Source organism: Sinocyclocheilus anshuiensis, unplaced genomic scaffold (genome assembly GCF_001515605.1).
Source record: "Sinocyclocheilus anshuiensis isolate Anshui unplaced genomic scaffold, SAMN03320099.WGS_v1.1 scaffold393, whole genome shotgun sequence".
In the NCBI taxonomy this organism is placed as follows: Eukaryota; Metazoa; Chordata; class Actinopteri; order Cypriniformes; family Cyprinidae; genus Sinocyclocheilus; species Sinocyclocheilus anshuiensis.
Window position 1 is genome coordinate 1,016,600 of NW_015536501.1, and position 17,182 is coordinate 1,033,781.

The 17,182-nt window shown below is 35.9% G+C and overlaps 2 protein-coding genes across 4 annotated transcripts; both read left to right on the plus strand.

The window, feature by feature from the left end:
- Positions 1-2,640: 2,640 nt before the first annotated feature.
- dbnla (drebrin-like a) lies at positions 2,641-9,333 on the plus strand. Of its 3 annotated transcripts, none has more exons than XM_016488103.1 (15): positions 2,641-2,840; positions 3,335-3,390; positions 3,504-3,616; positions 4,180-4,254; positions 4,352-4,498; positions 4,596-4,673; positions 4,762-4,913; positions 6,285-6,339; positions 6,436-6,510; positions 7,478-7,586; positions 8,085-8,261; positions 8,349-8,411; positions 8,490-8,602; positions 8,745-8,829; positions 9,008-9,333. In XM_016488103.1, exons 1-15 carry the CDS (start codon positions 2,758-2,760, stop codon positions 9,142-9,144), a joined length of 1,518 nt encoding a protein of 505 aa, XP_016343589.1. In that variant the 5' UTR covers positions 2,641-2,757; the 3' UTR covers positions 9,145-9,333. The 3 variants fall into 3 exon arrangements, with proteins under 3 accessions (XP_016343589.1, XP_016343598.1, XP_016343606.1); XM_016488112.1 differs by having other exon boundaries at positions 9,011-9,333; XM_016488120.1 differs by lacking the exons at positions 2,641-2,840; positions 3,335-3,390; positions 3,504-3,616 and adding an exon at positions 3,700-3,808.
- Positions 9,334-10,110: 777 nt separating this feature from the next.
- On the plus strand, positions 10,111-13,438 carry cox5ba (cytochrome c oxidase subunit 5Ba). Its single transcript, XM_016488129.1, has 4 exons — positions 10,111-10,260; positions 10,609-10,679; positions 12,295-12,394; positions 13,109-13,438. Exons 1-4 carry the CDS (start codon positions 10,164-10,166, stop codon positions 13,219-13,221), a joined length of 381 nt encoding a protein of 126 aa, XP_016343615.1. The 5' UTR covers positions 10,111-10,163; the 3' UTR covers positions 13,222-13,438.
- The last annotated feature ends 3,744 nt before the right edge of the window (positions 13,439-17,182 follow it).

Here is a 17,182-nt window from a genome sequence, read left to right on the forward strand (position 1 = left end):
GGAACTGTGTGTTTGCTCATTGCGAAGTATTGCCAGTTTACCTGCCTTACCAAGCATTTCTGCATTGTTTTCTGCCTGCCTATTCTGTGTATGGTTCTGCCTGATTATCTGCTCTACGTTTACTGAATTACCCCTTTGGATTGATAGCCTGATTTGGACTGATGATTGTGTTTGGACCTTTTGCCTGCTTACTTGTCTCTGCCTTTTGGATCTCCCTTGTGTATGTTGAAAGATTGGACTTCTGTTATGGTATTGACTCTCTGCCTGGCCTAACGTTTCTGTCACTCAAGTCTTCTATTAATAAACTTCTGCAAATGGATTCTAACGCCGCCTCAGCCTCACTGTTACACCGTAGCAGTTGCAGCTTGCTTCAGAAACCCTCCACCTTCCCCAGCTCCACCTGTATAGATCTGCTACGAGGTGATTCATGTACGCTATATGGGGGTTATTTCATGTATGTTATATTTGCAGCAGCAATATTTCTTACATGCTCACAGCAGCATGTTGTGGATGTATTGGCAGTAGCAAGTCTCGTTACTTGCTCTGCAGCAGCAGCAGCATAGCAGATCTATTCCGCCAAGACCAAATACATTAACATTGTCATGTACATTACCATGCCAATCCCTCCGAGAGTTGTCATAACAGAAATATAGTTTTTTAAGTGAAAGTGAAAGTGACAGCGAAAGTGACGTAACATGTGGCCAAGTATGGTAACCCATACAATTTGTGCTCTGACTTTGACCCATCAAAGTGTATGCACACCAGTGAGTAGAACACACACACACACACACACACACACACACATTAGGTGTCTGTGGATTGTGGGGACTTTCCATAGACTTCAATTACTTTTATACTGACCAAACTATATTTGTTTGTTTGTTTTGTTTTAAGTTGCACTTCGTAAAAAATTCAAAAATTTTCCATTGACACTTTACTAATAGAGAACTTTTTGAATAAAACCATTCTTTGATGACATTAAAGGAATCATTCTCCAAAAAAAATAACATTCTGTCAAGATTTCCATGTTTAGGTGAACATCCCAAATACAGCAGGTGATAAGTGTTAGTACAGATACCTGTGCACATAACCGAGTCTGTGGACTGAATCTCCGGCTATCATCTCAGCCAGGCAGAAGTGAACCTGTCCTCCGGGATATGATCACCAGACTTACTCAGCAATGTCAGCAGATCTCCACAGTAATCCATGAGTAGATGCTGCAGAGCAGAAGAGGAAAGACACTCATAAACAAGAATGAACAGACAGCACTGTACATCTGACAAACTCAAGATCACTGGTTCATGAGTACTGGAACACAACACATTATGGAACTGAATCATGTGTATTTTCAACACTTTTCACTTGTTGTTTTCATCTGCTTCACCCATTTGCTCTTTTTACATTGACTATCACTCAACAACAATTTCTCAAATAGTTATTACCGATAAATTTAACATTCACTTCAATGGTATCGACTTTCGTAAAAATCATACTTTTTTTCACTTATTTCTTTTAATATCATATAACCAGCGAGCTAAGCCAGTATTAGTGCTGACAGTGTCATGTAAACTTGACACCTTTGGTAGGCCTAAAATGTCAAAAAAAAAGCATGTGAAAATAAATTAGCATTGTAATCCTTTTGATCTTTTATTAAAAAAAAAAAAAATCACAGAAACCTAACTGTTAATTGAAGTAAAACAAATGAAATTGGTGGAAAATCTCATTATGAAATAAATGTTTTTATCTAATACACGTTGGCCACAATTATTGACACCCTTTTATTTTTTCCCCAATTTGCTTAGACAACAGCTCTAAATCTTTCCTACAGTGCCTGATGAGTTTGGAGATCACCTGACAAGATCAGAGACCATTTTTCTATGCAGAATCTCTACAGAATGCAGCACAGTATAACTTGCAAAATATGTTGCATTTGGGCACTAAATTCACTTTTGCAGGAAGCTTGAATGAATGTTTCACTTGTAGTTCAGAGATCGTTCATTTTCTCTTGCTCTGTCAGTCTATACAAACTCTGAAGCAAGGCTGAAGCATTGCATTATGTTTAGCCTTTAAAGTGCTTGCAAAAAATACTATTTTACTAGTCCAGCTAGTTCCCGTGTGGCGTACGGCCCGCCCTTAGACTGATCAATAATAGCTACTAACTTGCGATTCGCGAACAAATGGTTCTTTTGAACAGTGATTCAGTCCAAACGATTCTTTGCGAAATTACTTTTGGTTTTAACGGTAAAGCTGTTAAGTCTGAACAACACTGCTGCTCATACAGTTAAGAACAGGCTAATGGGCGAACAATATCACAACTTGACACACACAAAAATAAATAAAAATGAAACAATATGGCGCGCGTGCAATACTTTTGACTAAAAAGTATTGGTGAATCATTTGAACTGATTCAATGAAAACTGTCCGAACAAACCGATTCGCTGAAATGATTCCCAATGCTAATATATTGATCGGTAGAATGACAGAAACATTTTCTCCGTAATATATTTCGTCTAACAACATATAATGTGTTCTATATTTGTTTCCTTAACAGATATTTAAGGGATATTTGACTGCATGGAAAATGCACGTTCTCTCTCTTCCTCGTTTCAATTCCCCCAAAACTCGCTGAACCAGATTTCACGGGACAGGTGCTTTTTTTAAACGGCAGAAGACGGTCCGCTGAAAGAGGAAGACAGGGTTATGATTATATCTCCATTAAAAGTTCTCCACAAGTTTGTGCAAGTTTCATGACCCACTATGGCAGTAAACTTGAGTAAAAACGGACCCGCGCTTACAGACGCTTATAATGAAGTGGTGAACGGGAGAACGGGCACAAACTGGTAAGATAGCTACATAAATCATCATACTACAACATAGTCTACTATCGAAAATGGATGAATTAATTATATTTTCTAAGACTGCTACATTTTAACGTAATAAATTAATATAATGTAGCTTCAAATTGAGTTATTTCTCTTTAACATAACATGCAAATTGCTTCTCAAGAAATCTAGGTATAGCCTATTACATAACTCGTGCTCAAAAGGGAATTATTTGTTACTTACCCTTACGAAAAAGAAGTTTATTCAAGTGTGCTATTAGTATGCTTCTTTTAAACTAAAAAACAGGAAAGTATACAAAAATATACTTGAACTTGACTTAAGTATACTTAATAAAATAAACTTGAAGTATACTACTTTTTGGTAAGGGTAATGTGTAATCTGTGGACGATTTTGCACATTATAGATGTTTGTTGTCATTTGTAGTGGTTATCTTCAATCATTTTGTAACAGAAGGATCCTGCATACAAATAAACTGTATTTGTTGATTATAGGGTGTTGTTCACCTATGAAGGAAACAGTAATGACATTCGGTTTGCAGGGAAGGGAGGTGAGTGAATTTGTTTCAAATAAGACCTTAAAGAATGCAGGTAAGAGTGCCAAAAGAGTGATGTCATTCTTTCTTTCTTTTTTTTGTCCTACTTTTCTCTGAGTGTGCCATAGATGGTGGGCTTGAAGAAATGGTGGAGGAACTGAACAGCGGCAAAATCATGTACGCCTTCTGTAAAGTGTTGGACCCCAGCTCTGGAGTTCCCAAGTTTGTGCTCATCAACTGGGTACGAACTGACAAAAATGATGAGTCAGCAGCAGTTCACAATTACAAATGCTTGTGTGTTTTCTCTGAGTGTGCCATAGATGGTGGGCTTGAAGAAATGGTGGAGGAACTGAACAGCGGCAAAATCATGTACGCCTTCTGTAAAGTGTTGGACCCCAGCTCTGGAGTTCCCAAGTTTGTGCTCATCAACTGGGTACGAACTGACAAAAATGTCCAAAACCAAATGTACTGATGAGAACTAGCCTACTTTATTATGTAAAGTGAAAAAAATACAAATTCTGTCAACCTCATGTTCCAGACTTTTGGGTAATCTTCAAAACACAAATTAAGATTTAAAAGAAACCTGAATAGTTTCTGCCCTTCGATTGAAATTCCAGGGAACTAAAATAAAGATCCAAAAAGGTCATAAAGGCACCATAAAAAAATAGGTTTTGATCATATAAAACCTATAAAGCGACGGTATCTCTTTGCAAAACTTGGATTAAACTACTTGGAGTCATATGGAACTATCCCTCTCTCAACTTATATTTTACAAATCATCTTTATACTATTATTTGGTTTCAGACTGGCGAGGGAGTCAAGGACATTAGAAAGGGTGTTTGTGCCAATCACATTCATTCAATGGCCAATTTTCTGAGGGTGAGTGTAAGATGCAGCTTTCATTTTGTAGTTACATTAGGGTCAAGTAATTTCATTCACAACCAATTCCTTATTTTAAATGTGTATCTTATGAAAGGGTGCCCATGTGACCATCAACGCCCGATCAGATGATGATGTCGAACCTGCTGCCATCATGGAGAAGGTGGCCAAGGGCTCGGGCATCAACTACAACATCCACAAAGAGTCAAAGCAGAACAATAATTGTGACCCTCCTGGACGTGTGGTGAGTGAGGCGATGAATTATGTCCATACCTCATATTTATAGAGGCTTTGAATGTCTGCATGTTTGCCTTCCTATTCCAATGTCTTTGTTCCCTCAGGGTGCTGTTTATAAAAAGGTCAGTGCTTTAGATGAAATCCAAAGTACGGACAGAGACAACTTCTGGGCTAAGGCTGAGGTAAGGAACCGCTACGGCAAAACAATGCTTTTATCTCCTCATCTGGTCTTTGTTGTCTTGACATGTTCTCTTCCATCTCCTTTATCAGCAAGATGAAAAGACTCGCCGGCAGGAGGAGCGCAGGAAGGCAAATGAGGAGAGGCAGCGTCTGGAGAAAGAACGGAGCGAATGGGATGCTCGAGAGGCAGACGAACGAGAACGAAGTCGGAGGGAGAAAGAGAAAGAGATCGACCAACAGAGGCGAGTGATTTCGTGTCTGTCCTATTCATATCATCAAAACAGTATATACATTACCATTCAAAAGTTTGGGACCAGAAATATATTTATACTCTTAATCAGCTAGGACACATTGATTTGATCAAAGGTGACAGCAAAGACCTTTTTAATGTTACAAAAGGTTTGTTTTTCAAATAATGCTGTTGTTTTGAACTTTCAGTGAATCATCAAAAAATGATTTTCAACATTGTTTTCAACAAGTTTTCAACATTGATGATAATAATCAATGTTTCTTGAGCATATTAGTATGATAGTATGATAAACTACATTTTAAAATTATAGTGAAATAGAAAACAGTTATTTTAAAGTGTAATAATATTTCACAATATTACCATTTTTACTATATTTTTGATCAAATCTTAATCAGCTAGGACACATTGATTTGATCAAAGGTGACAGCAAAGACCTTTTTAATGTTACAAAAGGTTTGTTTTTCAAATAATGCTGTTGTTTTGAACTTTCAGTGAATCATCAAAAAATGATTTTCAACATTGTTTTCAACAAGTTTTCAACATTGATGATAATAATCAATGTTTCTTGAGCATATTAGTATGATTTCTTAAAGATCATGTGACACTGAAAACTGGCGTAATGATGCTGAAAATGTAGCTTTGCGTCACAGGAATAAACTACATTTTAAAATTATAATGAAATAGAAAACAGTTATTTTAAAGTGTAATAATATTTCACAATATTACCATTTTTACTATATTTTTGATCAAATGTTCAAAAGAGACTTAATTTGAAAACATTACAAATCTTATCGACCCAACACTTTTAAACAGTAGTGTAGTTTACTCCTGTTTTCAAAACTATAGTTCATTTTTAATTGTATTATTATTATTTATTACAATTTAAAATTAGGGCTGTCAAAAAAAAAGTGAATTTAGGTCTTTAAAATGCTAAATGAAATGGTAAAAATACCAAATGTAGTACAAATAACTTCCTACTTGTCTCACAGGCTGTTTGAAAAGAAACAAGAGGCAGGAAATAAAGAACAGGAGCAAAAAAAATTGGTAAAATTATTACCTGCAATACATATGAAAATTATAAAATCATATTTAATATATCATGTTAGTCACTCTTGATTGCCTCATTTGTTGTTAAGGAGAAAGAGCAGAAGGATTTTAAAGTGTAATAATATTTCACAATATTACCATTTTTACTATATTTTTGATCAAATAAATGCAGCCTTACTGAGCATAAGAGAGCTCTTTCAAAAACATTAAAAAAATCTCTTACTGTCCTCAAACTTTTGAATGGTAGTGTATATAGTTGTAAAGTTGCTTTGGCCATATGTGTCTGTTTAATAACGTCCTACTTGGTGTCTCACAGGCAGTTTGAAAAGAAACAAGAGGCAGAGAATAAAGAACAGGAGCAGAGAAAATGGGTAAAATTATGACTTTCCTTCAATACATATGAAAATTATAAAATCATATTTAATATATCATGTTAGTCACTCTTGATTGCCTCATTTGTTGTTCAGGAGAAAGAGCAGAAGGAACACCAGTCTCCTGTCAAAGCAGGAATACTGCGATCTGAGTCTGTGCAGAAGGCCAATGTGAGTTCACTTTTGATGAGTCAAAATAAATACAGCACAACAGTGAGCACCCACACTGACAGTGTCCTTGGATCTCAAAGTATATTTCCCATTGTTTTTCTTCATAGAGATTAAAAAACAATCTTTAGGCTAGAATTCTAAGTCATGTACAAAACCTCAGAGATGAATCACTGGGTTAAAGTAAAAAGTATATGAGACCATTTTTATATGATCAAACGAAATACACTTTCCACAAAGCAATGTGAATTATGTAATAAAATATAAAACAATTGTATAATGTAAAAATATTGACTTATTGTGACAGGTTGTACGTTTAAAAACAATATATTTTAGGTTTTTATGCAAAATGGTTATGCTTATCAGGTATTTATTTGATAATATATAATGAAAGTACGGCAAAAACAGTAATATTCTGAAATATTATTACAATTTAAAATAATGGAATTTTAATATTTCTAAAATGTAATTTATTAATTCTAAATCATTCTAGTATGCTGATTTGCTGCTCAAGAAACATTTAAACAGTTGTGCTGCTAAATATTATTGTAGTACATTCAAATCATGTTTTTTTTTTGTAGTGCATTCAAACCATGATACCTTTTTTTCAGGATTCTTTGATGAATAGAAAGTTAAAAAGAACAGCTTTTATGTAAAATAGAAATCATTATAAATGTCTTTACTGTCACTTTTGATGAATTTTTCGCATCCTTGCAGAATTAAAGTATTCATTTCTTTCACAAAAAAAAACAAAAACTTTGAACAGTAGTGTATATAATCAATTGGTGCTCAAGCCAGGTATGTCTTGGAGGATTTACGCATTATCATTAAAAACCAAGTTCTTTAAGGAGAAAATAAATGGGATTTTACTTCCGGAATCCTAGTGTTTTCCTCTATTGTATGTTGAAGAGTAAGTAAGAAATAAAAGAAATAAAAAGACATAAAAAATAGCATATTCTACCTTTTTCAGGAGGCAGCATCAATCATCTCTCAGCGTTCCATCAATCCCAGGGAGCTGTTCATGCAGAAGGAGAGAAGTTTGGCCAACAGTGCAACAACTTCTTCAGCCATCCGACCAGGTAAAGAACACTCCTGTCCAACAATTCATCAACTTCCAACAAACCTCATATATAAAACATGCGCACAGTCCCAAGCCTTTTATCCCAAAACTCAAGCCAGGTATGTCTTGGAGGATTTACACATTATCATTAAAAACCAAGTTCTTTAAGGAGAAAATAAATGGGATTTTACTTCTGGAATCCTAGTGTTTTCCTCTATTGTATGTTGAAGAGTAAGTAAGAAATAAAAGAAATAAAAAGACATAAAAAATAGCATATTCTACCTTTTTCAGGAGGCAGCATCAATCATCTCTCAGCGTTCCATCAATCCCAGGGAGCTGTTCATGCAGAAGGAGAGAAGTTTGGCCAACAGTGCAACAACTTCTTCAGCCATCCGACCAGGTAAAGAACACTCCTGTCCAACAATTCATCAACTTCCAACAAACCTCATATATAAAACATGCGCACAGTCCCAAGCCTTTTATCCCAAAATTCAGAAATTCATGTCTTTTCCCTCAGGTCAGTTGAGAAGCCCATTTTTATCCCAGCAAGCAGTCAGTGCAGAAAACCCTCCCAATGAAAGCAGGTCTCAGCACTTACCTCCAGCTTGCCCTGCGGCAGCCGCCTCGGTTTCACATGTACCAGCTCCAGTCTCTCCTGTGTGCGAAACTACTGCTTTCCCAGTCGAAAAGGAAGGTGAATAAAAGCAGCAATCCCTTTTGTTTCTGTGGTTTGACGTTATATATCAGTTAAGTAATAAGCTGCTTTATTTCTGTCTTTCAGACCCCTTCTCTGATGATCCATTTGTATCTGAACAAGCCGAGGGTTCTGAAGATGAATGGGATAGTATGCTTTCTCTCTATAATGCTTATTAACGTCAGTCAGTGTTATAATTATGCTTGAAATCTTATTTACTGTGTGCAGATTCAGATGAGGAGGGATCGAGCCCTGATGCTGGGAAGCAGCAAAGTTATGATGTAAACGACATCTACACGGACGTCCCCTCACATGAAAGTCTCTATGAGAACGTTAACCAGGTTGGTACCTTGTCATGTCATCCAAACCTTATTTGGGCATATTTTTCTGTAGTAATAGGTATAGTATTAGGTAATAGGGTATAAAATATTATGTACTGTAGATTTTGGTGTCACATAAATACCATTATTGTATTATTTGTAGGTTTTCCAAACCCATGCTGGTGAAGAAGAGGAGACAGGCGAAAACCAGAACATCTGCGCAAGAGCAATATATGACTACCAAGCTTGTGAGTGGTTTAATTCTAATGTATTATCTACGATATTTCATTTTTATCATAAATTAATCATGTATAAATATTTAAAAGTTGAATTAATCTAAATATTATCTAATTGAGTAGACAGTGAAGATGTGGTAATAAAAACATCAATTCATGCATTGTATTTTCTTCTTTGTTTCCCATTTAGCAGATGACACAGAGATCACCTTTAACCCGGATGATATTATCACAGGGATCGAGATTATAGATGAGGGCTGGTGGAGAGGTTACAGTCCTGACGGTCACTACGGAATGTTTCCTGCTAATTATGTTGAGCTTCTTTAAGTCTTCAGTAACCAGTCAGATGCAATATCATTGACAAAATGATTGTGGTTCATTAGTGTGCTTTGATGATGTTACTGGGTGCTTGGAAAATCTGCTTTCTTACTTTATCCAAATAATGTTCAATAAAAGTTTTATGTTCTTTTCATGTTGATTCAAATATGCCAGTCAAACAAAGCACAGAAAATAAACTCCGGCATTGTAATAAATGAAAATATTCCCATATTCCTACACTTCCAATCCTGAAAACACATGCATTCTCACCCAAAACGTATTAATTACTTTCCTCACACACATTTACCATGGTAACTACCGTTTTGAGTAAAATTAGTTATTAAAAAGTAGGAGTACTGAATGATTTCCATATGAATGTATGGTATTTACAAGGTAGTTTGTACAAAATAGGTAACACTTTATTTTAAGGTGTCCTTGTTACACGTTACATGTATTTACTATTATAACAACAATTAATTATGCAAAATTACATGCAAGTAATCCTACGCCAAACCCTAATGCTAACCCTAACCATATAGTAAGTACATGTAGTTCATTAATATTTACTCAGTACTTACATGTATAATTACACAATAACAAGGACACCTTAAAATAAAGTGTAACCCAAAATACTTACCAAAACCATGAAATGTCAAAAAAAAAAAAAAAAAGTAATCATGGTCATCTCTTTTGTTGTCACAACAAAACTCATAATTTGACTTAATCCACTAACTGACATAAAAACTGAACAAACAGAACTAATTAAAGATCTTGTTTTAAGGAGATCTCAAATTATTGTTTTAGAATTTTACATCTGGAACAATAATTGTGGCTAAAATAACAATTAGAATGGAACGTTTTTGTAACTAAAGCTTTTTCTGTTCACTATCCGTCGTCGTTCACTTCACAACAGACAGGGTATGGAATACATAGGTTGCTGACGTCTAACTCACGCGACAAAATGGATACATAAACGCCTCTTCGACGTCATCAACCCGATTCTGGCAGTTTTTGGGGAAGAAGAAGACATGGTCGCAAGGTTACTGCTGAGAAGCGCCGTCCGGGCCGCTGTGACCCGCAGGGCCTCTCCAGCGGTCGCGCTGAGCAGAGGGATGGCGGCGGGAGGTCAGTCTTTTATCACGGGGTGTTTTTAATAATCGAAACGCGCTGCAGCATCATCTAAGAGGCAGTTTGAACGCGTGCCAAGGACGGAGGTCGATGCGCTTACCGCATAGGAAGTCTAAATAGGAAAACGTGTTTAAATATAATTTCTCCTGGGACATTTTACGAGATTGTGTTGTTTTAGAGGTTTAATGTGGATTGCTGAGATATATTGGTTTGGTTTTAAAAAGAAAATACAAATGCGTTATGTTGACTATTAGCATATAGGCTAGTGTACAAATACAGAAATAGACTGAATTGCTGGCCGGAATGAGAATTGATAAAGTCTTTTAATTGTAATTTTTCACGCAGGTATTCCCACTGATGAGGAGCAGGCAACTGGACTCGAGAAGAAGATTATGAATGCTATGAAAACAGGCACAGTATGTATTATGATCTGTCAGAAAGCTGTCAAACTAAATGTTTATGCTTTCATCAAATAAGGACAAATTCACTCTAAAATGAAACTCTGTCATTGTTTATTTATCCAAACTTGCATGCTGTTAAATGAACTCTCAAAAAGTGATTTTTGAAAAAAAATTGTTTTTTATTTCCATACGACTTAAAAGGTCATGTGTCTAGGACTCCATAGAACAGGGGTGGCGAACGTCGGTCCTGGAGAGCCACAGCCCTGCAGAGTTTTGCTTCAACCCTAATCAAACACACCTGAACAAGCTAATCAAGGTCTGAAGGGTTATTAGGAAGCTGCAGGCAGGTGAGTTTTAATTAGGGTTGGAGCTGAACTCTGCAGGGCTGCGGCTCTCCAGGACCAGAGTTCGCCACCCTTGCTCTAGATCAATTATTATCAAAAAAAATTTTAATTTTGTTCTTTGGTTACCTTTAACAAGGTCATTTAGAAAAGGGCGTGGTCAAATATACCCCAAAACCTATAAAACCTAAACAAAAACTCCGAACTTTATGAAACTTGGTGAATATATGTGTCAGATGACTCTTAGCAAGCATGAATAGTTTCATGGAGATCGGACCATAGGTGGCGCTATAACAGTTGAAAAGGCCTCAAAAATACAATATTTGTATAGAAAATGCAGGTGAGTTGTAATTAGGGTTGGAGCTGAACTCTGAAGGGCTGTGGCTCTCCAGGACCGGAGTTCGCCACCCCTGCCATAGAAGACATAAGTTTTCAATTAGACTTTGAAATATGGTGCATTTTGATGGCCTCATGTTAAGTTTAAAGTCAATGTCATTCTGAAATAACATGATCGTTCTCACTTGCAGAAAGCCATCTTGACCAAATGTCATTAATGTCAAACTTAATGGGTGCCATATTTGATATTAACATGCATACATGAATCTTGAACATAACAAAAATGTAAAAATAAAATTAATTTATTTTCCTGTTATGGAAATGAGCTGCATAAAGGTTAATTTTTGTGTGCGTTCCACAAAAAATACAGGTTTGGAATGATTCAATGACACAATTTTCATTTTTTGGTGAACTACTCCTTGATATTTATGCATTTTGGAGATGCTTTTATCCGAAGCAACTTACATTGTGTTCAGGGTATACATTTTACTAGGTGATGCTTTCCCTGGGAATCGAACCCATGACCTTGCTGTTGCCAGTGACATGGTCTACAGGAATTTTTGTCCTGTAAAGGACATTTCAAATAAATTCCCGGAAATGCATATTATTAAGTCATGATCTCTCTGGGAATTAAACCCATGACCTTGTTTTTGCTAACGACATGCTCTACATTGGTTCTTAAATAGACATTTCAAACGAATTCCAGTGCATACATTTTATTAGGTCATTCTTTTCCCTGGCAATCGCACCCAATACCTTGGCATTGCCAAAAACAGGGTTTCTAATGCTTTCAAGGTCATTTCAAATGAATTCCAGGATATACGTTGCGTTAAATCATGATTTGCCTGGGAATCGTACCCATGACCTTGTGTTACAGGGATTCTAGTCCTTTAAAGGACATTCGAAACAGACTCTAAATTGACTGACTGATCTCATGTTCTTCCATCTCCCAGGATCCTTTCAACATGCTGAAGCCCAAGGAGTATGCAGGGTCAAAGTCGGACCCCCATCTTGTACCGTCCATCACCAACAAAAGAATCGTTGGCTGTGTCTGTAAGTTAAAACTCTTGATTCTAGGAACTTGATGTCATAAGGCGCGTTTCCATTACAGATTTGCGCAAAACTTTGGCGATATTTTATAAATGTCGATAGAATAAACCATAGACTGTATAAAAACATAAACAAAAGCATTGAGTGGTCGTAATCAGCTTCAATGACCGTATCAGAGCCACACTGCACCGCAGACCTGTGCAGTGTAAATTGTCTAAGCATTAATGGTAGGGGATTGAGTGCAATCAGCTTCAGTGATCGTATCAGAGCCACACTGCACCGCAGACTTGTGTAGTGTAAATAGTCTAAGCATTAATAGTATGGAAAGCCCCTTATACTGGAGCGCGGCCACTTATGAAGTGTTTCTTGGAGGTTATAGTACATTGAAGAATGATCATATGACTTTTACATACGCCATGTGACCTGTAAACGCGAAGAAGCCGTTTCCATTGCAGTTTTGTGAATTATTCCTTTTTTGCATTGCCTGAAAAACCACCTCATGCAAGCGTAAAAACTTTTTTGCGATATATGGGAGTTTTTGCGAAATTGACGCGTTTCCATTAGGCGTATTTTGTTTTTGCGAAATTGACGCATTTCCATTAGGCGTATTTTCAATTCGCAATTTCAATTTGCGAAATTTGAAGGGTAATGGAAACGTGCCTATAGTTCATTTTGTTAGAGGTTATATTAAGTGCGTATGTATGTGTGTCTGTCCAGGTGAGGAGGACAACACCGCTGTGGTTTGGTTCTGGCTCCATGAGGGTGAAGCCCAGCGCTGTCCCTCATGTGGCTCTCATTACAAGCTAGTGCCTCATGAGCTTCCTCACTGATCCTGCTGCCTCCATCGCAGCGTCGCATCCCAGAATTCCAGAGACGTTGTGACCTCATTCGTGTTTGTCTTTTTGCAAAGAAATACAGGAGATGCAACCTGTCCTCCTGGTGTGGGACACAACATTTGAACAATTCCTAAAATACAGTTTACTTAAATTATTGGAGTGTACTTTTGGCATTTGGTCTGGTTACACCTAATAAACATGCTTACTCTGACTTTGACTTGTGTTTTAATTCAGGTTCATTAAATTCTGGTTAAAAGTCTGGACACGATTGACTGAATTTGTCTCACATGAGTTATGACATGACATGACCTTATTTTCATTTTTATGCTTGAATTTAGTTTTGAAGACAAACATATATTGTGCCATCATGTGTATACATTTCTTTACAAACATAATATTTTAATTTGAACAATGGTTATTTAATAGTTTCAATGTGGAAAATAGTGATAATAAAGTTTGTCCAAGCCAGTGTTATTTTAGTATTGTTGATCTACTATTATAGTAGAAGATAATTTTGAATTGGCTTTTATTTTAATGTTGTCACTTTTCATTCTAAATTTAATTAGGTAATTTTGTAGTAGTGTAGTCATTTCTTTCTGTGCTTTTGTCATCTTTATTATAATTTTTTATATTTCTATAATTTAGCTTTAATTCATTTTTCAATTTTAGTAATTTCAAAATGTAGCTTTTTAATTCCATTATTTCTAATTTAGGCATTTTAAAATAAAACTTTTCCAATTAACTCTAATTTGTTTTGTTTTAATAAATGAAAAGTATTTTAAGTTTATTTTTTTTGATGAATAACAACGTGGTCCAAACTTTTGACTGCCATTTTAGATCAATTTAGTATAAAATGTCTTTTTTTGACCTTGACGTCCCCTTGATGAATGATGGTTTTCTATTTGTATTGCAGTTCTATAATTTGGAAAGGTGGTTGTTGTTTCATGACTTATAGGTTTCATTTATTTTTTTGTGCTTTTATTAAACGGCCTAAGTCCTTTCACATATGGTTTGCAATAAAGGTGTCCGAACTCTCAATATTCTGTATTTGCGCTTTCTTCCTGTGTCCACAAGGGGTCATTTGTTTTTAAGAATGAGAAATGAAGAGCCTTTGGGAAGAATGCAAACATAGGTGCCATAAAGCAAGATTATGCTCTCACTTTATTATTTCTATGTTGCCTTAAATGTCAGATATCTAACATACAACTACAGTATTTTATTAAATAATCTGCTTTATGTGTGTGATAATATTGTGAAAAGTCTATATAATTTACTCTCTCTCCATATTAGTTCATACAGTGTCTTATAGTCCCCAGTTTTTAAATCTTCTACTGCAAGTGACAATGCAGCAATATATTTTCAATATTTTTCTTATATTAGTGTCAATTATTCAGGTAATTAAAATGCAGATTGCATAGTATTCATTTGTGAATGTGTTGGAATGACAATGGAGCTATAGCTTGCTACATACTGCACAGTATATACTGTATACTGCCTACTGTTTTAAAATAGTAAGCAAAACAGTATGCATTATTCCACCCTAAATGTTTTTAATAGTAGCATTCTACATTATCACATGACCACACTACATTTGTCACATGACCTCATCATATGTGATTAATCCAGCAATTAGCTTGTTATTTTCATTATTTTGGGGTATTTTTTGTATAAATGTCATAACATTCGTGGCCCAATAAAATGGTGACTCAGAAAGGTCAATGGAAATGGAAGGTCAAGTCGAGAGCACTGCATTGTGGGATATAGTATGTCACACACTAACGCTGCGTCTGAAATTGCATACTTCCCTACTATATAGTATGTGAAAAACAGTATGTAAGGCAAGTAGTATATCCAAATTAATAGGCCAAAATTCAATGTCAAGTCAACGTCTAATGTCACTGTTAATTTGATGTCCAATACCGATATCAGCTGATGTTGATATTTGTTGTTTTTAGGTTGTGTAACCAAAATCCAACGTTAAGTCAACGTCAAATTGGCGACAAATACTGACGTCAACTCGATTTTCATTCCCAACCAAAATGCGACGTCTGTCCAACGTCACCCTGACGTTATATTGACGTCCTGTACCTGCTGGGAGTGGACTTACTGTTTCCAAGATTCTGAAGTGCACATCTGATGGACACTTTCCCATGAGGCCACAGAAGAGAAACTGTGAATTTAATTGAATCGACGCAACTGACACTGGTCACATGACAATGACTACATGATGGATGTATGTACATCACGCATTCATATTATATAGAACGTACGCTGCATCCAAAACCGAATACTTCCCCACTACATAGTATGCAAAAAACAGAATGCCAAAAGCATAGTATGTCAGGATGCATAGTATTTGAAAAATAGTAGGCGAAAAGTACCTGGATGACCTATTACTTCCACCAAGATTCTGAAGTGCGCATTCGATAGACACACTGGATACTATCCCATGAGGCCATGGGAAAGGATTTAAGAATGGCAGTGAAGCGATACAATTGACGCTGTGACAGTAGGTCACGTGACAGTAACAACATGGTGGATGTAGTACATCCGAATTTCATTCATACTATCCATATTCATACTATATAGAGCATACTTTTAAACAGTCACAATAGTAAGTTAAAATACATGTATTACCTACTCAAACAGTATGTGATTTTTTGGACACACTTTTTTATATATTTGTTTAGAAATTACTTATTCAACAAAAGAACCTCAAACAGTATGTAGCCTAATTTTATTGCACAGCATATTTCACATTTTAGTAATTGTAGTATGTTATTTCATTTGAGTACTTGAGTGCAATATCCCACAATTTGCTTACTACGCACAGTAGCCTATGCTATTTACATAAACAAGTAAAGTGAAGTTATTAAAAGTAATTTCGGGAGGAGTACGCCCATCTAATCTTCCAATTAATACCAAGGTATAAATCCAGCATCTTACCTCTTCCTGTTGTTAGTTCTTTCAGCATCCCTCCTCCGCCTTTTGTACAATTTTGCTTGTTATAGGGGGGCAATCAGAGCTTGAGTAGAATATCCTCTCTGAGCCCCTCTATAGCAGACAGCAAGCCAAATCTGTTTAACACTTACGTTAAGATTATATGGGCACACAAACTCGTGAACTATGGATTAAATGTTGCCTAAATCATTTTTACAGTGTAGTAGGGCTGTCAAAATTTTTTTGAATTTTGAATATTCGTTGAATTTAAAATAAAAATCTACATTCGAATGCAAAAACGTTACATTTTAGGTGTGCGTTAAGGAGGCAGCCTTATCAGTGGCGCACGAGATGCGATGACGATGTAAGTGTCATTGCACTATAATGTTTTTGTTAGCCTATCCAGTTGCTGCTGTGTTGTTAATTACAAATATTGCGGGAAAAGAGAACATCATTGCAGAGAAGATCTTGTTTACAAGATGTTTGTTCATCAAAACTGAAACCAAGCCTTTCACACAGAACACATATTTCACGCACTTTCTAGAGGGACATCTATCACCGTTTCACTCGCGTCTCGCACAAAAGAGCTGCATGTTTAGAAAGCCATCTAAAATTAATGCAAGTTTAACTTTGAAAAAACATATCTGGAGACTTTATGGCGGGGTTTTTCCCCATCCCACTGCAACTGTGTTTTTAAATGAAAAATGTACTCTGTGTGATTGGCTTTTGGCCCTTTGTATTAAACTATGAATACATACATGATTCTGTTTTGTTTATAGTTGTTTAAGCAATTTAATTAATTATAATTGGTTTATAAACATTATTTTAAACATTATGCAATTTTTTCACAGATAGTCATGTTATCTTATGCTTTGAATAAACGTGCATTAGTAATATTTTGCTCGATGCGCCCTCTTGTGGCCTCAGGAGAGAAGCCAAAAGATTTTCTTCACCCTAACTGAAATTATGCATTTTAAGTTCGAATATAATTATATAAATTATATAAATATAATTT

Excerpts from the sequence above, each read along its gene's own strand:
- dbnla (XM_016488103.1), top strand. The coding sequence starts at position 2,758 with ATGGCAGTAAACTTGAGTAAAAACGGACCCGCGCTTACAGACGCTTAT. Across the intron at positions 4,499-4,595 it reads GTGACCCTCCTGGACGTGTG|GGTGCTGTTTATAAAAAGGT; the intron begins GTGAGTGAGGCG and ends TTGTTCCCTCAG. Across the intron at positions 8,603-8,744 it reads TCTATGAGAACGTTAACCAG|GTTTTCCAAACCCATGCTGG; the intron begins GTTGGTACCTTG and ends TATTATTTGTAG.
- cox5ba (XM_016488129.1), top strand. The coding sequence starts at position 10,164 with ATGGTCGCAAGGTTACTGCTGAGAAGCGCCGTCCGGGCCGCTGTGACC. Across the intron at positions 10,261-10,608 it reads CAGAGGGATGGCGGCGGGAG|GTATTCCCACTGATGAGGAG; the intron begins GTCAGTCTTTTA and ends TTTTTCACGCAG. Across the intron at positions 12,395-13,108 it reads AAGAATCGTTGGCTGTGTCT|GTGAGGAGGACAACACCGCT; the intron begins GTAAGTTAAAAC and ends GTGTCTGTCCAG.